The sequence below is a fragment of the Typopeltis vanoorti genome, chromosome 11 (genome assembly GCF_054136105.1).
Source record: "Typopeltis vanoorti isolate ZY-2024b chromosome 11, IOZ_Tvanoo_1.0, whole genome shotgun sequence".
NCBI lineage: Eukaryota > Metazoa > Arthropoda > Arachnida > Uropygi > Thelyphonidae > Typopeltis > Typopeltis vanoorti.
The window spans coordinates 55,182,952-55,204,036 of record NC_143559.1 but is presented as its reverse complement, the minus strand read 5'-3'; the positions used below and the strand labels follow the sequence as shown (position 1 = coordinate 55,204,036).

Sequence of the window (21,085 nt, the reverse complement as noted above, 5' to 3'; positions counted from 1 at the left end):
TTGCTCTTTCAGATTTCTCTTTTGTTTCTGTTATGGCAGCTATTTTTATAGCATAGTGTTTTAGTATTTTCTCTAATTCTTCGTCTCTGTATGCTATTCCACTAATGTTCCATGCTAGTATTTTGGTGTTTTGATTGCATCTTTCTTTTAGTTTTGAGTACCCTATCTTTTTTCTGTCTATGGTTTGTTTCCAATTTCTCTGATTTAGTTACTACCCATAACAAAGCAAGTCTGATAACGAGTGCTACCCACTGCCGTCAGACAATGGGTAGCATTCTTCTAAATGCTGGATCAGTTATTCTGCTAAGGTTCTGTCATCATATCCCTGTTTGTTAAAGCAGGCTGTACCATATGTGGGTAGGGTGACATTTAGTTAGGGGGGGGGGCTTTATTTTGTACTTCTGTAATACTTGGAGTATTTTTAATTTCTTTCAACCTGCTATTCTCGTTACCTTTCTAACATAACAGCTAAGGATGAACCGAACCACGATTTAACTGAATACTTGAAAACTAGCCTGAAGCATACTGAATTAAATTTCATAAATAAATGTTTTTGGGGAAAAAAAAAATCCATGTATATTGATTAGTTTGCAGAAATTGAAAAGGAAGCTTGAGTTCTATTCACTGGAAGGTATTTCAAACTCATTTCCTAAATTTCATTTTTTACATTGCTGTTTATAAACATCTCTTTATAAAATTTAATTTAGTAAGCTTCAGCTGAGGAGTGCTTAAGGGTCAAAGCTGTATAACTGAGAGGAGACCTCCACATAGCCTTTAAAGGAATGCAGAGAACCGACCAGGGCTTCTGACCTAATGTCCAATCCTCACCTTCTCATGGTGCACCCTGTTGGGTATCTACTTTGATACTGAATGAACGAGGATGGACTGGCAATTTGGGATTTAGCCGACCAAATTGTATTCTTATTGGTTAAACCAAAATAAAAAATGATGGTACAACATGACAAAATTTCATGCCGGCTGGGGTGTCGCCCGGTTAAACAAGGCCCCCGTTGTTTTCGCCAGGGAACCAGGGCGAACAGCGAAATGTCAGCTACTGGAACAAATCTGAAAACAAACCCCAACTCAACATCACCAGAGTTAAAGATCGGTACTATCAACATAAGAAGCCTGAATGACAAAGAAATGGAGCTAGCTGAGGAATTAGATAAGTACCAGATCGACATAATAGGTGTGACTGAAACAAAAAAGACCAAAACTGGTGAGACCTTTCTGAGCAATAAATACAAAATGTTATATTCAGGCAATGACAATCAAGGAAAAGAAGGAGTAGCCATAGTATTCAACACAAAATATGAGGCTAATCTTCTTGAATGGCAGTCAGTCTCAAGTAGAGTGATGTGGGCAAATATGAGAATGGGGAACTGGACAATGAGACTTATTTGTGCCTATGGTCCCACAGAAGGTTCTACTAAGTTAGAAGTGGAGGAATTTTTTGACGCTTTAGAAAAAGCAACTGACACAATAAAAAAGGAAAAGTTGGTCCTTATTGGGGATCTAAATAGCAGAGTAGGAAATGATCGTGAGACATACAAAAATATATTGGGAAAATTTGGAGAAAAGAGCAAAGCTAATAATAATGGCAAATATCTGTTGGATTTCTGCTCAGGACATGGACTGGTTATTACTAACACCATGTTCCAACATAAAAATGTGCACAAATTCACATGGAGAGAAGAGGCTAGGAATAAGAAAAGTCTCATTGACTATGTTATTGTTAATAGTGATGTTTTCTCTCTGGTGCAGGACACCAGAGTGTACAGAGGATTTGAAATTAAAAGCGATCACTATTTAGTCTTGAGCAGGATAAAATTGAATTTCATATTGAAAAGAATAACACGTAAGAAAGTTTTAAAGCGAATAAAAGTTGAGCAGCTCTCAGATGTAAACTGTAGACTAAAATACATAAAGAATATTGAAGGAAAAATGGAAGAGTTTTAGAACAGGAACCAAACCTTGGAGATTCAGTGGCAAACTCTGAAGAAAACATTGATTGATTCTGCCAGAGAGGCATGTGGTGAGGTTGTGTGCAAGGATAAAAAAATCAGAACTCCCTGGTGGACACAGGAAGTTAAAGAGGCAGTGAAGGAAAAGAAGCAAGCATATCAAAGGTTCCTGGCAAATAAGTCAGCTTTTACTCTTACAGAATACAGAGACAAATGTAAGAAAGCTAAACAGTGTGTAAAACTATCTAAACAAAAGTCATGGGAGGACTTTGGCAAGAATATAGAAAATAAATATCGAAGAAGGTGGCAAAATATTCTGAAGGTTGTTGAAGAAGCTTAGGAATGGAGGAAAGAGTGCTGTAAAAGGAGTTAGAGATGATAAAGGTGACATGAAAACGGTAGAAAAAGATATCCTTGAAGTATGGAGTAATTACTTTGAAAAACTGCTAAATGAAACAAGCAGTGATGACAGCACAGTGATAAAAAAACACTGACCAGGCATGCAGTAAGGAATACATATCCATACCTGAAGTAGAAAAAGAAGCCATCAAAGGCTTGAAATGTGGAAAGGCAGCAGGAGTAGATGATATTCGACCAGAAATGCTGAAGTATGGTGGTATAAGAGTCATACAGTGGCTGCACTGCATAGTTCAGAAAGCCTGAACAGAGGGACAAATTCCCGATGATTGGAGTAGAGCTCTCATAGTACTCATATATAAAAAGGGAAATAAAACTGAATGTGAGAATTACAGAGGTATTTCCCTACTGAGTGTTCCTGGCAAAATCTATGCAAGTATACTTGAGAAACGGTTGAGAAGAATTGTGGAAGAAAAGCTTGGTGAAGAACAAGCTGGATTCAGGCCAAATAGAGGCTGTCAGGATCAGATTTTCACTTTACGACAAATAGTCGAGAAAGCATTGGTATATAACAAAGATCTGTATTTAAGTTTTGTAGATTTGGAAAAGGCATATGACAAGGTGCCAAGAGAGAAGCTATTCAATACGCTGTAGTTATATGGTGTCAATGGGGCATTATATCAAGCAATACTTAGTCTTTATTTGAGTTGTAAGTCAGCAGTTAGAATTGAAGGAAGTACAGGAAGATGGTTTAATGTTAAATCTGGTGTGAGACAAGGATGTACATTATCCCCTCTGTTATTCATTATCTATATGGATCACATTATGAAGGAATGTGGTATTAAACCTGATATCAAAATTGGAGATGTTAATGTCAGCTCTTTGCTTTATGCGGACGATGTTATACTTCTAAATAAATCCGCTACAAGTCTGCAAGATTCTCTGACTAAACTGAATAGCTGTTGTAATAGATATGGTATGAAGGTCAGCAATAAAAAGACGAAGACAATGAAAATAGGCAGAATCATTGAAAATGTTAACTGTGTTGTGAATGGAGAACCTGTGGAACAAGTAAAACATTTCATCTACTTAGGCACAATTTTTACCGAAGACGGTAAATTAAATATAGAAATAGACAAAAGAATCAGCAAAGCTGGTATGGTGGAAAGTCAATTGAATAAATTCATATGGAATGAGAGAGAAATTAGTCAGAATACTAAATTAGCTGTATACAAGACAGTGTTCAAACCAGTTTTAACTTATGGATCTGAGAGCTGGGTCAGAAGTAAAACACTTGACCAAAGACTAGAGACCGCAGATATGAGAGTCCTGAGAAAGATTAGAGGCGTGAACAGATGGCATCAATGGCAATATCATATTAAAAATGAGGATATTAGGAAAGAACTTGACATTGTCAGCATCCAGGAATGCGTTAACAAAGCTAATCTCAGGTGATATGGTCACTTAAATAGAATGGGAGAGGAAAGATTAGCAAAACAAGTGTTCTCTGCCAGGTTGGCAGGAAAATGACCCAGAGGAAGACCAAGATATAGGTGGATTAATATGGTACAAAGTGCCTTAGACGATAGAAATATAAGATCTGATAATGTTGGAGTCTTGACAAGTAACAGACTGATTTGGAGGAAAATTGTAGATTGGAAGTTAGTAATGATGTAAATTTTTCATGTAGTACTGTCATATCCTGTACACCCCTTGAGGGTACATGGCAGGAATTTGATAATGATGATGATGCTTCAGCTGAATATTTGATGATTCTGCAAAATTGCAGAATGAAAAAAGATTGAAAAAATGTGTAATAATATTTCACCTACCATGCAACCACATGAAAATGTGAAAATAAAAAGAAAGAACCACCCTTATTTCATAATTTAATATATGTTGCTCATTTGAAAGAATGACATAAATAAAATAAAAAAATAACTAAAATAACTAAATACTAAAAAAAAAATTTTTTTTTTTAGTTTTCAGAAATCGAAAAGGAACCTTGAGTTCTATTCACTGGAAGGACAACATAAGTGATTTTCTAAGAATATTGAGCAATTATTGATTAAAAACTTCTTTCAAGCTCATTCCCTAAAATATTTCATTTTTTGCATTGTTGTTGTTCTCACAAATGAGTGATACACACAAACTTGGAAAGTTTCATAAAAAGACCATAGAGCTTTGGGAATAAAACTTGTGACATTGGGTTTCTTCGGTTTGCCCCCAATTAAAAGACACTTCCTGTTTGTTGGTGGAAACCAACAAACGAAGTGACACAACAATAGTAGAAAATTTTCAAAAAGAGTGCAAATAGGAGCACATGATATCTGAAATATGGAGGTATAAAAGTTTTGCAGTGGTTGCACTACATAATTCAGAGGGTCTGGTCAGTTGGTGCCCATATATCTGCCTTTTATTAAGATTTTTTTTTTATTTTTTTAAATTAAAACTTCACTGGCCTGACAGCTGTTTCGAATTAGTTTGTTCTCACAGACCTGGCAGAAAGAGGACAAAAACTCTCATTCAAAACTAAAGCAATATTATGTCAGAACGTTGTAATTTTCATAAGTGAACCACAGTTGGTGTGTAAGAGTAATTATCAAAGAAGAGCCCAAAAGTCTTCATTTTGGTGTTGTAAAATAAACAAACAGATCAATTCATTTTCATAGTGGAATATGTATACATGACTAAGAGTTTATAAGGCAGAACATCGAATAGGATGATAACATTTATTTTAATCAACAACAACATTGCTTTCAATATTATCTTATTCTAGTGTTCTGCTTTATAACTCTTAGTCACATACTCGTGAACTGATAAAATCTACGTACTTATGTACATACACAGAAACATGGAGAAAGTTTTTGAAGTAGTGCAAGCTAAGGCAACCTGCTGCCAAAGACTGTGCACTCATAAGGTCTCTAGTCTTTATTCGATTTTTAAGCTTTTATAATTTTTTTTGCTTTCCATAAATAATATAAAACTGTCAAATATTAAAGTAGAGCTGAGAGGTTTCAATTTGCCATCAGTAAGATAGATATTACGGAGTGATCCATATTTTATAGGCAAATATAGAAAAATTTTTACTAGAGGATATTGATAAATTTTTGATAATTTAAGTTTTTTTACAATTCAATATAAAATACAAATGCATTATAATATTCTCTCTTGTTTATTCCAAAATAAGGTTTACTTCATACTTTAATATTTGATTATGCACTTACTGAGAGTTTACTTATGATGAATTTAACTTTGTGATAATGGATTGCTATGGTATATTTAATAGATGGTTGTTGCTATTTTAAAGTTTCTGTATGATCTTTGAAAAAAAATGAACTGTTCTCATCTTGATGGGGAGGAGGTTGAGAGGATCCAGAGGCGAGTGACTAAGATGATAGCAGGTCTATGGAATGAACCATATGAGAACAGGTTGAAGATTTGTGGGTTGCAGAAACTAGTTGATAGGTGGAAAAGGGGAAGTATGATTGAGACATTCAACTTGCTAAAAGGATTCTATAGGATTAATTCAGATGATATTTTTGAGATCAGGACTGGTGGTGGGAGAACTAGGGGACACCCATGGAAGCTGGGCAAGAGCGTGGTTAGCAGGGGTGTTAGAGATGGGTTCTTTACTTTTAGAGTGGTAAATGAGTGGAATAAGCTGCCAGAGTCTGTTGTGGGTGCTATGACAGTGAGCGAGTTCAAGGCAAGGTATGATAGATACTGTGAGAATGTTGAACAGCTGTGTGAACATGATGTTTAGGGCCTCCCTCGATGAGTCTAAGGACTCCTGGAGTAGCCCGTGGTAATAATAATAATAATAATCATAAGGTCAGTGAAAACAAATCAAAGCACTAATGAAAGGCAAATATACAGGTTCCTGTGTAGAGAGTGATGTCCTTGAAATAGTGAAAGCCAAGGCAACTCAGATGCCAAAGGTTATGTTCTCAGAAGCTTTCTATTAAAGTTTTGAAACTTTCATTAAACTGCCATTAAATTTTATAGGAAGCATTTATTAAAGAACAGCATAAAAATCAGAGAACAACTATTGCACTTATTCCCTCAAACAACAGAATAAAAATATATGGAACTTTTATTTTATTGTGATATATAGAAAATAATTATAGATTTATAAATTAAAAAGAATTTAAGATAAATTATGATATAGAAAAAGAAATGTTTCAGCATTTGATTTTATCATAAATATTTCCCTATCTGAAAAAAAAAAAAAAAAGAAAAAAAAAAAAAAAAAAAAAAAAAAAAACAGTTGTTCGATGAATAAACTGGTAGCTAGTACCAAAAGAAATTTTCTCTTTGAAATTGTGCTGCAAAAAAGTTTATTCATTAGCCTTGGATTTTTTTTTTTTTTGGTAACAATTGAGTATAGCTTAAAGATTTTGCCTGTTTGCATTGGTATGCTATTTTTTTTTTATTTTAGATTATTCGTTTTTAAATTTATTAATAATATTAATAAACATCAAATAACGTTTGTTGTTTTGTTGGATTTACTTCAGATTCTCTGACTGCTTACTTGTTCTTGCATTTTGGTTTGATATTTCAGTTTCATTTTGTTTTACAAATTCACTGCTATGCTTTCATTTTTTTATGATTAATCATAGATGTGCATTTCCTTTTTCCTGTGTCATCCAGATATTTAATTGTTTGCATATTTTTCATTTTGCAAATTTTGAATCATCACATAAACAGATTTGGAAGTTTTACGATTTATTATTATTTTTCATTGCCAAAACTGCACTCTTTTTCAATATTTTAAGACAAATTTTAATACTACATAATATAAACAACTTTTAATACTACATGATATATATATATATATATATATATATATATATATACACAATTCTCCATTTACATGGTAGATTGGTCCCAGAAAAACTGTGTAAAAAAGAATACAGTGCATATGAAAAAAACAGAAGAATGGTTCCAGATGTGAAAACCCAATACGAACAATAAGTTATTTTCAAACAAAACATATTTTATTTTAAATACTTATTTAAAGTATATACGTATGTATCTTTCTTAAAGAAAATAGTGTGTCACTAATAAAACAGAAATTTGAAAAGGCCCAAATACACATGTGTATATGGTTATTAGTTAAATTTTATTTGTCATCACTTTCTGATAGTAGCCGCATTTTTTTGTGTGAGAATGGAATGAAATCACTTCCATCACTTGAAACACTTTGGCTGTCCTGTTCATACTGTAATGCCAAAACATTTTCTTCAGTAACAGGAAATAAATTAGCACTAATTTCTAATAATTCTGAAGGTCGATTTTTTTTTCTCACCATGGACTCTGTAATTAATCATTGAGATCCTGTATTGACTAGAACTTTATATAATTCTTCATATCGCACCATACATGACTTCAGTTCACATTTAAACTCGTTCAGTATTTGGATCATGTGTGAGAAAATGACTTTGCAATTTACTAGCCATTTGAAGCCCTTCTTTAATTAATCCTAAAGTGAGTGGAATCTCTTCATCGTCATCACTTTTTTTCTTTTTCATCAAGATTCTCAAGGACAGCTTCTATTATTTCGTCATCAATAACAGCCTTGTCAACCATCAATTCTTCAATATCTGCAGACAAAAAATCATCAAATCCTTCTCCAGCAACTGCATGTGCTAATCTAATGATATTGGGATATTCAGTTGTATGCAAAGATACAGGGTTTTTCTATTTCCAGCATGAATTTAAAGTTGATGGTTTCAATTCTGATAATGCCAACTTAGCAAGTTTGATGCAAACCAAAATAGAAAATTCCTTCCACACATCAATAACTGCCAGTAAATTATCCTTATCTAGTTTATCAAAAATGTATTGGAATGTTCTTCTTATGTAGTAAGTTTTGAAGGTAGTGATCACACCCTGGTCTAGTGGTTGTATTAGGTGGCAGAAAACAAAATTCCACATTAAGGTATTCTAAAACAGGATGACCAGGTGATTTGTCTATAATCAATAAAACTTTAAAATCCAGATTTTTTCCCATCAAATAGTGTTCAACCTCTGGAACAAAACATCGATAAAACTATTCATTAAAAATTTCTTTTGTAACCCAACCTTTTTATTCACCTTCCAGTGCACTGGTAATGTGTTAAAATCCACACTTTTCACTGCCCGCAATCTTAGGGATCGATTAATGAGTAATGGTTTTAATATACGATCTCCTGAATCACTGTTGCAAAATAAGAGTCACACAATCCTTAGCTGCTTTAAAGCCACCAACACTTTTTTTTTGTGATTTTGTTATATAAGTTCTACTTGGCATTTTTTTTCCAAAAAAAGGGAAAGTCTCATCTGCATTCCAAACTTGATCAGGAGTGTAGCCACCATTTTCATTAATTCAAGTTTAAGTACATATGTACAGTTCTAGGAAATGATAATTATAATGGAAATATCCTTTTTAAGAGAACTGAATTCGAACATAAATTTTAAAAATAAGCACCATTTGAACCATATTAAATCAAAATATATGGTGTAAAAAGAGAATTGCTTTTATTTTCTAAACCGTGTTATTTTGAAATTGTGTAAAAAGAGAATCAGCTGTATATATATATATAAAGTGCTCATAGCAAATGCAAATGGAACTTTCTAGTAATTCGATCCAAAAATTTATCCATACATCTTTACTATATGTTTATTTAGTTATTATATTCTTTTCACTCACGCATGCATTATACTTCAGGTTTCTGTTTCAGACATGAAGTGAAAGAAGGAACTGCCATTACTTGTTATCCTCATGGTGCTTTCTTGAAAGTAATAAATTCTCACAATTTGAGTGAAATAAGCAAGCTTTTTTAACTTATGTAACATAAATTACATTCCATATTCTGGATTGACTAATTTACAAGCATGCGAACCTTTTACTGCATTCACTTTATTAAAAATTAACGCTACATGGAAATCGAATATATAAACAACGCATAACAAACTTTGTTGTGTATTATTTTTTCACTAATATATTCTTAAGTGAAAACTTACAATTGATTTGTGCTTTAATCGCAATATATTTTCCGCTGCCAAAAGATACTGGTTAGTAGAAAAAGAAAATTTAAGTCTATACTCGTTTAATTAAGTAAAAATACTGTGACATGCTGTAATACATACACTGATGCATTAAAAACTATAAAGGGACAGAATGCTTTTAACCTTTCTTTCTAAAGAATTTTATACCTGATTAATGAACAACTCCCATACTTTAATATGGCCATCACGAGATGTTGATGCAACCCAAGCAACTAGCATAGAACAATCGCCTTGGTGGTTTATGACTTTTACATCTTTAATTCTGCAATGGTACATAATCAATATAAAAAGTATTATTTATTGTCAAGACACTAAAATATATTTGGATTGTATTTTGTGGCATAGGATATGGTCAAAATGCAATTAATCATAGCAAGATTATAGCAGTAAAAGCATATCCTCAAAATCACTCACTTGTATGCCAAGTTTTGAAATAACTGATTACTTTGTACACAGTCCAAAATAAAGTGTGCATAGCACCCAAAACTGTCAATAAAAGATTTTTACTGAAGCCAGGCTTATATATAAGCCTTATATATATTATTATTATTACGACACCCCCAGGGAGCCCAAAGACTCATCGAGGGAGAGCACCTACTCTACAACTCTCCATCTCCACCACTCAATCCACTAACTACAACCACTTCCATCATCCATGCCAACGCCATCTACCACCGACCACCACCACTAGTATTTTCACAGACAATCACAAACATCCATGCCCACAGCAGGATTCGAGCCCGCAACCTTTTGGCTGGAGACCAGATATGCTAACCACTCAGCCAATCAGGCCAGCTGAGTATATATATGGCAAAGTTCCAGCACAGCTGGCTGGAAACATGCAGGTGCTGGTATCCTGGTATGGGAATTGTTTTCATGAACATCATTGGGTCCTTTCAACCCCAATGAACACATCTAGACTGTTAATTCTTACCTGGGGATTGTTTTCAGACCAGGTATTGCCCTACACGATAACAATGTGGCCTGATGGATCTGAACTCTTCTGGCAAGACAACTCCCCAGGTCCCAAGGCTTGCATTGTGACTTGGAGAGTTGCTCAGAATGCTTGCATATCCAAGCATTCTGAGCCATCCTCCTAATTTGAATCCTATCAAACTGCAGGATCATGTAGAATGCAACACATGCTGGCTGATGCCAGTGCCTTGCTCAGTTGCTAACCCATGGGAAGTTATTCTGTCTAGTTGGTCAAGAATACCTCAAGACACCTTCCATGGTCTAGTGGAGTCAATGCCAAGATGGGTGTAGGCAGTCATAATTATTTTGGGTTACATGTGTGTGTGTGTGCACTGAATAACTAATTTATTAATACCTCTCCATAATTCATCACTTTGCCAGAAACAGTACTGCAGAGGGCTATATAAATAACACATTTGTCTTATTAGTGGACTGAGATGCACATGCATGCATGCACACACTAATAAGACATATGTGTTATCTAAATGAAAGAGGAAACTGCCAAGATGCTGAGAGAATTCCTGCACATCTAGAGCCAGAAGAAAATGGTCTAAAACCAGAAAACAACAACTCAAGGATAATCCTGTGTTAGTACTTACTCAATGATGTAAGAATGAGATTGAATAAACTCTGCAGTTTAAAGAAATGACTTACAACCAGTTGGTTGTCAATGCAATATAACAGTAGCAATTTGATGCCCAATGTAAGAACCTGTTATACAGAATGCAGCAGATGACTTCACCAAATTACATTCTTCCTGTCAAGTAAAAAAGGGGTTGAGATATGGGCCATATCCCTCATAGCTAAGTCCAAACTACTGTGGACAGGCATTGTAAGTGGTAGATGAGTTTCATGACCCAGTGTACTTTGCTTACTGGAAGTCTGAAGTAGCCAACAACCATGTTTGGAATACAAGTGGAAAGTTCCAGTTGTTTACATTTTCCCAATTTCTTCTAGCAAGCAATACATGAGTGATGTTCTCAGAATGGTACTGGACATCACGGAAAACCCTATATTTCTTTTCAAGGGTGTAGCTTTAAAAAAAAAAAGTATATAGACCAGCTGCTACATAGTATAATGGACCAAATCTAATAGCAATTTAGAAGGATTCTTCCAGGCCCAGATAGTGAAAACTTTTATTGCCACTATTCTGCCAGGTTTTCTTAGAGGAGGCCAGAGTCAAAATGTGTGTGTGTGTGTGGATGCAGGTAAAGTGACAAAGTCATGCTTTTATTATTATTATTATTGCATGGACACCTCCACAGAGACTAATAACTTATCACAGGGAGACCCCACACTATACCTACCATACCTCTCCTAGAACACACTAATACCAACAGGACATTCACAACAGACTGGCAACCCATTTCCTCAATCACCACTTTCTAACTAAAAACACTCATTTTAATTTCCATGGATAATTCCCTACTCTGCACCCTCTATCAAAGTGCTGAAAAATTTCCCTTTATCATCCTGTATAAAATGGAGTAATTTAATATTCTGGCTATCAACTTCTGCAACTCAAAAACCATCAATTCTCTCCAGTACTTCCTCATGCCAAGACAACAAGGTAACTGGACAAGTGCACAGTAATTGGGTGTGTTATGAATTAAAACTGTTAAATAAACTAAACAGATGTGGCTGTATCATGTATCAAAATCTTCTAAAGAGCAATGATAACTTATCTCTGCTCATGTGTTTTTCAATATTAATCCCATTAGTTACCCTGATCACTTTTTGCATGCTCTCTGAACTCCAATTTCCTACCTGCCATTTCCAAAATACCTAGCATTATCAACTGCCTGGAGTACAGCTGTCAATGTAGTATAGAGCATTCTTTTTATTCTAATCAATTCTAATCTACACGGTCTATTTATTTACTTCTTTTGGTAGCTAATATCTTTCTGCATCAACTATAAACACATTGCTCCCTTCTAATGTCTTCATTTTTTATATAGCTTATTTTTGTTCATTCTTTAATTGTTCTCAAAAAATCTCATTAACACTGTATTCTACTTTGATTTTTCTTTAACTGTCCATGTTTCGCAATCAAAAAATAAGAGTGGGGGTGGGCATTACTTTCTCACTCTTTATTTAGTTATTTATTTTTATTCAAAGTCCTTTTAATTGTTTTGAGATTTTCTTAAATTTATTTTTTCATCTGTATCTCTTTTTAGAAAGGTTTTTATGCAATCAATATAATTCAACTCGCCTGTTCCATTATTTTATCTTCTCTGACTATTTCTGATCTAATATCATCATCATCAGTGGTCCTAACAGTCACTTAAGCACCCACGATCCAACTATTATTGGGCTTTTCAACTGTAACTCAAGGATAAGGTGGTTAGCCCCATACCTCCTGGTGTGTCCTATGTCTGTAGATCCATGTGTTCACAGGGACCCATTTGCCTGTTCTGGAGGATGAAAAAAAACCCTACCTCTGTATGAGACTGGCTAACTCATCTTTTGTCGAAAGATGACCAAATAAAGGTTCCTCGCGTCACTGATGGGAATCAAACCCAGGTCTTTCCGACCAAAGGGCCTCATCTATACTACCGTTATAAGCTATGGAGGCTCCTGATCTAATATAATCTATGCTTTTAAATGCCATGATTTTTATGTGAATTTTTTAGACTGTAACTTGGTGGTATTCTGAATCTGTGGTTCATGTAACTCCTTTGGCTAAAGTATGAAATTATAAACCAGTTTTTAGTTTTATATATATATGGAGCTTTCTACTATAATGAACTGTTTTTATTTGGTTACAGTCGCTTTAAATGAAATTAAGAAAGGCATTTAATGAAAATAATAGTATAATGATAACATCGACCTACCTTTATGGCATTAACTCTTCTGGAATAGTGGAATTCTTAGAAATTGGAACTGCAATGGTTTCCTTTGGGACCGAAATACATTTTAAGAGAGATGTTCAGAATAAGATTTAAAATGATGTAAAAATATGAAAGAAAGTCTTAAAAAAAATTAAAAACTAAGTCAAAATGAACTACAATCAATAAAATAAAAAGTTGAATGAATTCAAAATATGAAAAGAGTAAATACAACAAAGCTATTGTGAAAATGATAAATGACATCATAGCAGCTCCATGCTTTACCTAGAAGAAGATTTCATTTGTAGAAATTTCAAAGAAGCTGTTGTAGTCTCTGGAGAAAATCTTAACAGAAACCAGGGAATGATAATAGCTGACATATGGAAAACCTTAATAAGATCACTCAATCTGCCAGAATTTAATTTCACTCAAACTACAGAATGTGATCTCATAACAGTGACTAACACAACATGCTCCATGCGTGTAATGTTATGCGTTCTGTTTTAATGTTTAATTTATACGATAGTGTTACTCCATTTTCTCTGTACTAGCCACATTGAGTTTTTTTTTTCTCTTACTGTTATAAGCCCTGAAGAAGCCGGACAGCCCTGTCGGTGAAACTTGCTGGTATTAGATGTTTATAAATCATGGTCAATTAAAGATCAATATACATTTCATTTTAATTATAAGGAATATATATATATTTATCAATTTCATGGGGAGGGGAGTGATAGTCATGAAAAAATTGACTATTATTGTACCTTTATTATTATTATTATTATTATTATAGCCCTATGCTCAGGATGGTGAAACTAAGAATCATTGGGATTGCTGGAACACTATTAGGTTACTGGTTGTTGATCAAATGTTCTGACTAATGTTTTACCTGTTTAAATTCTCCTTCAACAAACAAGTTTAGGTGCTATCTCAGCAGAGACATGTTAAGAAGAAAATTTCATTGCACCACATAAGTGAAATATGGCAAACTTTGTTCACTTTCACTATGTTAACTACTAAATTCAGAAGACTTAAGTGAAACAGTTCCAGTCAAAAACTAAAAAAAAGCTAAACACTGTGTAAAACTAGCTAAACAAAAGTCATTGGAAGACTTTGGTAAGAATATAGAAAATAAATATCAGGAAGGTGGCAAAATATTCTGGAGACTGTTGAAAAAGCTCAGAAATGGAGGCAAGATTGCTGTAAAAGGAATTAGAGATGATAACAGTGACATGAAAACTGGAGAAAAACAATATCCTTGTGTATGGAGTAATTACTTCAAAAAATTGCTAAATGAAACAAGCAGTGACAAGACAGTTGTAAAAAACACTCAATAGACATGCAATCAGGAATACATATCCATAGAAGTAGAAAAAGACATCAAAAGTCTGAAATGTGGAATGGCAGCAGGAGTAGATAATATTAGACCAGAAATGGTTTGATGTTAAATCTGGTGTCAGACAAGGATGTACATTATCTTATTCATTATCTATGTGGATCACATTATGAAGGAAAGTGGTATTAAACCTGATATCAAAATTGGAGATGTTAATGTCAGCTCTTTGCTTTATGTGGATGATGTTATACTTCTAAATAAATCCGCTACAAGTCTGCAAGATTCTCTGACTAAACTGAATAGCTGTGGTAATAGATATGGTATGAAGGTCAGCAATAAAAAGACAAAGACAATGAAAATAGGCAGAAACATTGAAAATATCAACAGCATTGTGAATGGAGATCCTATAGAACAAGTAAAACACTTCAGCTACCTAGGCACAATTTATAGTGAAGATGGTACATTAAATATGGAAAGAGACAACAGAATCAATAAAGCCATTATGGTAGGAAGTCAACTGAATAAATTTGTATGGAATAAGAGAGAGAAATTAGCCAAAACACTAAATTGGCTGTATACAAGATAGTGCTCAAACTTATTTTAATGTATGGATCTGAGAGTTGAGTTAGAAGTAAAACACTTGACCAAAGACCAGAGATATGAGAGTTCTGAGAAAAATTAGGAACATGAACAGATGGCATCAATGGCAATATCATATTAAAAATGAGAATATTAGGAAATAACTTGATATGGTTAGCATCCAGGAACGTGTTAGCAGAGCTAATCTCAGTTGGTATGGCCACTTAAACAGAATGGGAGAGGAAAGATTAGCAAAACAAGTGTTCTCTGCCAGGTTGGCAGGAAAAAGACCCAGAGGAAGACCAAGAAGTAGGTGGACTGATATAGTAAAAAGTGCCTTAGATGGAAATATAAGATCTGATAATATTGGAGTCTTGACAGATAACAGATTGATTTGGAGGAAAATTGCAATAGAAAGTTAGTAATGATGTAAGTTTTTCATGTAGTACTATCAGAGTATCCTGTACCCCTTGACAGTACATGTCAGGAATTTGATGACGTCTTGCCTGTTAATGTTCAACTGCCATTTTGTGTTCTCGTACTGACGATGCCTATGAAAATTAGGCGAAAATTCTCTACTTAATAAAGTATTTTATGTCAGTTTTCCTCCAGTATTATAATTATTTTAAATAAATTTGTTCATTGTTCCCTGATTACGTCAGTGTGGGTCTGCTGAAATATTGAAAATATTAATTAAAAGTTATTCTGGCTAATATATAGTACACAATGTAACTTTCTTACAGAGTATCATTATGAATAAGCAACATGTCTTGCTACAAAAAAAAAAGAGTACAAAATGAAAAGAAATATAGCTAAATTCATAATAAAAAAAATCACCAGGATTCTGTCTCTCAGGGGACACTGTAACCCCTAGAGAGCACATCCCCTGGATGGCGGATAGGGGAGCCCACCATGTGTGTGTGTGTGTGTACATGTGCATGCGCGCGCGCATGTGTGTGTGTGTGTGTATGAAAAAAATTGAATGACTAGAACCGAGATTTAATTAAAAAGGTTTTAATATAAACACACTACTAGTTTCGGCCTGTAACAGCCTTCTTCAGGTGACATTATAAAAGAAAAAACACTAAACATTGAGGGTTAAAAGACTATGAACAACATACACAGTCTTTATACATAATTAGCATGAAAACGTTGTATTTGTATTTGAAGCTGTTCTTTCATTTGTTGCATTGTTGGCAGAGTGCGTGCTTGCTGCATCACGTGAACGCCAGTACATGATTACAGCTGAATGACTATCTGGGAGGTTGTAGCTTAAGTTGTTATTTAGATGAACAGGAGTGAAGATGATTTCTCTCGATTCCACAATTTTTCTCTCTATTTCGTCACTGCAACGGAAGATGTTTGTAGATTTTTCCCAGCAGACTTTGTGACTTTGGTTATCATCATTAGGATTAGCCGAGAAAAGGATATGACTTGATAATGCACTTGCTCGCTGTCTCTTGTAAGTAATGTCTCTCATGTGTTCTTCCATACGCATTTCGACAGATTTGTCTGTCTGCCCGAAATAAGGAATATCGCAGTCACATAATATTTTATATACGCCAGGGTATTTGAGTTGATGATGACAAGGTTTTGGGTGGCTAATTAAGGAACGGATCTTTGGAAGTGGAGTGAACAAGGTTCTGATATTGTATTTTTTTAGAACTTTTGCTAATTTATGTGAAACAGTACTTATGTAAGGAATAGAAATATTGCCTTTGAATCTATTTGTTTCTTCTGAGTGATGTCTAGGAGGATTAAGAAGGAATTTGTTAATGATTTTCTTGGAATATCCATTAACTTCGAAAGAAGTTTTCAGGTGGTTTATTTCTGTAAGCAGTTCATTTGGAACATCAAGAAGAGAACGGGCTCTATGTCCCAAGGTGGAAATTATTCCAAGCTTATGAGGAGGGAAATGATGGGACTGACTGTGCAGATATCTGTTGGTATGTGTGGGTTTTCTATATATCGATATTTTTAGTTTACCAGAAGAGCGAGTCAGTTTGACATCAAGAAAAGGCAAGGAATTATCCGTTTCAAGCTCAGCAGTAAACTCAATACTTTGATGTCGGCTATTGAGATGTTCGAGGAAAACCATAAGGGATTCATGTCCATGGCTCCAAACAATGAAGACGTCATCCACATAACGTTTCCAAACTTTAGGTGTTACAATAAAGGAAGAGATAGCCTTGGTTTCAAAATCTTCTAAGTAAATATTTGCAAGAACCGAAGATAAAGGATTGCCCATAGCCAGTCCATGATTTTGTTTGTATATATTATCTTGAAATTTGAAGTAACCGGACCTGATGCAATGTGTAAGCAAGGCTAACATTTTTTTGGATAACTTGTCCTTGAGTAATGTTAGGATTTCATCTGTTGGGACATTAGTGAACAAAGAAGTTATGTCCAAGCTAGCCATGATGTCATTTTCATCAACTGTAATATCCTTGATGTATGTAACAAATTCTGTAGTGTTCTTGATAAAGGATGGTGATTTCCCTGAAAAACTTTTGAGGTATTTGGCAAGGTATTTTGAAAGATTGTATGCAGGAGAATCGATACCTTCTACAATTGGGCGTAATGGGGTGTTCTCTTTATGAATTTTAGGAACACCATATATGCGAGGAATTAACGGATGGAGAGAGCGTAGAGATAAACTTACAAGAGACAGCGAGCAAGTGCATTATCAAGTCATATCCTTTTCTCGGCTAATCCTAATGATGATAACCAAAGTCACAAAGTCTGCTGGGAAAAATCTACAAACATCTTCCGTTGCAGTGACGAAATAGAGAGAAATCATCTTCAATCCTGTTCATCTAAATAACAACTTAAGCTACAACCTCCCAGATAGTCATTCAGCTGTAATCATGTACTGGCGTTCACGTGATGCAGCAAGCACGCACTCTGCCAACAATGCAACAAATGAAAGAACAGGAACAGCTTCAAATACAAATACAACGTTTTCATGCTAATTATGTATAAAGACTGTGTATGTTGTTCATAGTCTTTTAACCCTCAATGTTTAGTGTTTTTTCTTTTATAATGTCACCTGAAGAAGGCTGTTACAGGCCGAAACTAGTAGTGTGTTTATATTAAAACCTTTTTAATTAAATCTCGGTTCTAGTCATTCAATTTTTTTCATAAAACTATGTATGTTAACCAAATCAATGATCATTCTGTCATATATATATATATATATATATATATATATATATATATATAGAAGGTATTTTACCTTGGGTATAATAAATGTTAAAAATACCAAGCAATTTTAAAGCTGGTTTACTCCATTTCCAAAGTAAGCAAACAGACAAACAAGTCAAGTTTGCACCTGCAAGTGATGCAAGTCTAGCTGATCCTACAGGTAGTGCAAGACCAAGGCAACTCGTGGTAAAGGTGGCATAAGCTCTGATCACTAATCTTAATATTTACCCTTAATGCCAAAACACATCTCCAAGAAGGGGATGCACGAGACCTCAATAAAGGTCGAAACCGGTCTGGGTAGTGGCCTCTTGCCTTTAATACAAAACATCATGCATCCCCTTCTTGGATATGTGTTTTGGCATTAAGGGTAAATATTAAGATTAGTGATCAGAGTCTTGCACTTGGTCTTGCACTACCTGTAGGATCAGCTAGACTTGCATCACTTGCAGGTGCAAACTTGACTTGTTTGTCTGTTTGCTTACTTGGGAAATGGAGTAAACCAGGTTTAAAATTGCTTGGTATTTTTAACATATATATATATATATATACACGGTGGGGTGGTCCGAATATACCGAATAAGGACTCGTGGACCAACAGGGCCATAAGGGGCAATCATCTTGATTGTAAGGGAAGCGGCACTCCCATGGACCCCTAGCTGGATCTATCCTCTCCTTCTTCTACTTTGAGGAAGATCCACCTACTTTAATCTTTCCTATAAGGCCTTATCAGCCAACTCTTCTTATGTTATGACTCTTATGCTATTAGAGTACTCGAGGGCCATGGGGTCTTTTCATTTCTGGCCTTACAACTATGCCCTCTCTATAAACCTTACTATATTTCTTCTATAATCTACATTTTCCTCCTTCAATATACCCTATTCCTCCTATGGGTTTAAATTCAGAAGGCTAGTTCAGAAGCTTTAAGGTAGCAGCCCTACCACTGAACTATTCCATCATCAGGCTAGTCCCCTGACATGGAGAACATAATCCTACTTGTAAGCTGACAGAAAAAGATAATCAGATTGAATCTATGGGAAACGACCCTGGAATGGAAAAGGTAAAATGAAAATGGAAACGACAGAATATAATACACATAGCAAACTGGAATGTAAGAGGAATAGTATATAAAGAAATAGAATTAGACCAGTTATTAAATAAAAGAAATTTTAAAATAACAGTAATCACTGAAACAAAAAAGAAATTAAAAGGAACTATGAGAACTGAAAATTTTAATGTGATATACAGTGGAGTCGACAGAGACCAAAGAGCACGAGCAGGAGTCATGATTTGGATTCATAACTCCCTTTCAAAACAGTTAAAACATTATAAATTATGGAATGAAAGAATAACAGAAGCTAGAATAAAAATAGATACAGCCTATTTAACAATAATTGGTTTATATGCCCCAGAAGAAGGAAGAGAACAGGATAATATTGATTTTTATAATCAGCTACAAAACATATATAATAAAATAAATAAAAATGATTACGTAATTTTAGCAGGAGACTTAAATGCAAGAATTGGAAACATGAAAATTAATAATAATATAGGAATACTTGGAGAACACACTCTAAACAGAAATGGCAAAAAATTGATTGACTTTGTAGTTTATAATAACCTAAAAATAATGAATTCCTTCTATAAACATAAAGACATACATAAATATACTTGGGCAGCAAGAGGATGGAAATCAATATTAGATTACTTCATATTAAATGAAAAGACATCAAAATTTTCACTAGATGTTAGAATTCACAGAGGATATGAAATAAGCAGTGACCACTTCCTTGTTAAAATAAAATTAAGATTACCACCTAAATAGCTACAAGTAACAAGAAGAGAAAGAAAAATTGAAACATTTGTTTATAAAACTAGACTACTGAATGACACAAATGTACAATGGCTATATGAACAAAGAATTAACCAATATCTAGATAAAATAAAACAAAATGAAGAAATAGAAATAGAATGGCTCAATATAAAAACGATACCAAATGCAGCAGCAAATAAAAGCTTAGGAAAGATAAAAAAATTCAATAAAAGAAAAAAACTGAAGATCTGGGATGATACAATCAAAGAAATAATCAAAAAGAAAAAAGAAGCCTATCACAAATGGTTAAGCAGTAAAAGATTAGAAGATGAAATAGAATATAAAAGAATAAGAGCCAACTAAAAGAGAAGTCAGAAAAAGACAGAGAATCATGGAATAAATTTGTTTCTAATTAGAACATGATTTATATAAAATAAGATCCAATGTATATAAGATTTTGAAACACCTAAATGCAGATACCAAAGAAAACATAAAATTAAACACTGAATTGAAATTAGAAGAATTTCTAAATTACTACACAGAACTGTGGACAGACAAATATTTTAAAAAAGACAACTGGCAAACAATTAACGGAAATGAAAAGGAAATAACTGAAGAAGAATTAGAAATCAGCCTGAAAGAAACAAGAAACGGAAAATCACCTGGAGAAGATAAGCTAGGTTCAGAACTATATAAATACGCAGGAACAAGATTCAAAGAAAGACTTATCATTTTTAAATAAAATTTACTCAACTGGTATCCCCCCAATAGAATGGAAAAAAGCAATTGTGATTCCTATCTTTAAGAAAGGTAACAGAGATGACCCTAAAAACTATAGAGGTATCAGTATACTAAATTCCTGTTACAAAATATATAGCAGAATCTTAAATAACAAACTAATGAAATATTCCGAAAACTTTATTCTAGAAGTACAGAATGGATTTAGAAAAGGACGATCATGTATAGACCCAGCCTTTTGCCTA

The 21,085-nt window shown here is 34.1% G+C and overlaps 1 protein-coding gene across 4 annotated transcripts in view; it reads right to left on the bottom strand.

Annotated features, from left to right (window-relative positions):
• Positions 1 to 21,085, bottom strand: part of LOC150101594 (p21-activated protein kinase-interacting protein 1-like) — a 182,238-nt gene that overhangs the window by 41,669 nt on the left and 119,484 nt on the right. For all 4 annotated transcript variants that reach the window (XM_090400702.1, XM_090400703.1, XM_090400705.1 and 1 more), the window contains one exon: positions 9,522 to 9,636. In XM_090400702.1, coding sequence (XP_090256828.1) covers positions 9,522 to 9,636 — 115 coding nt within the window. The remainder of the gene's footprint in view (positions 1 to 9,521; positions 9,637 to 21,085) is intronic.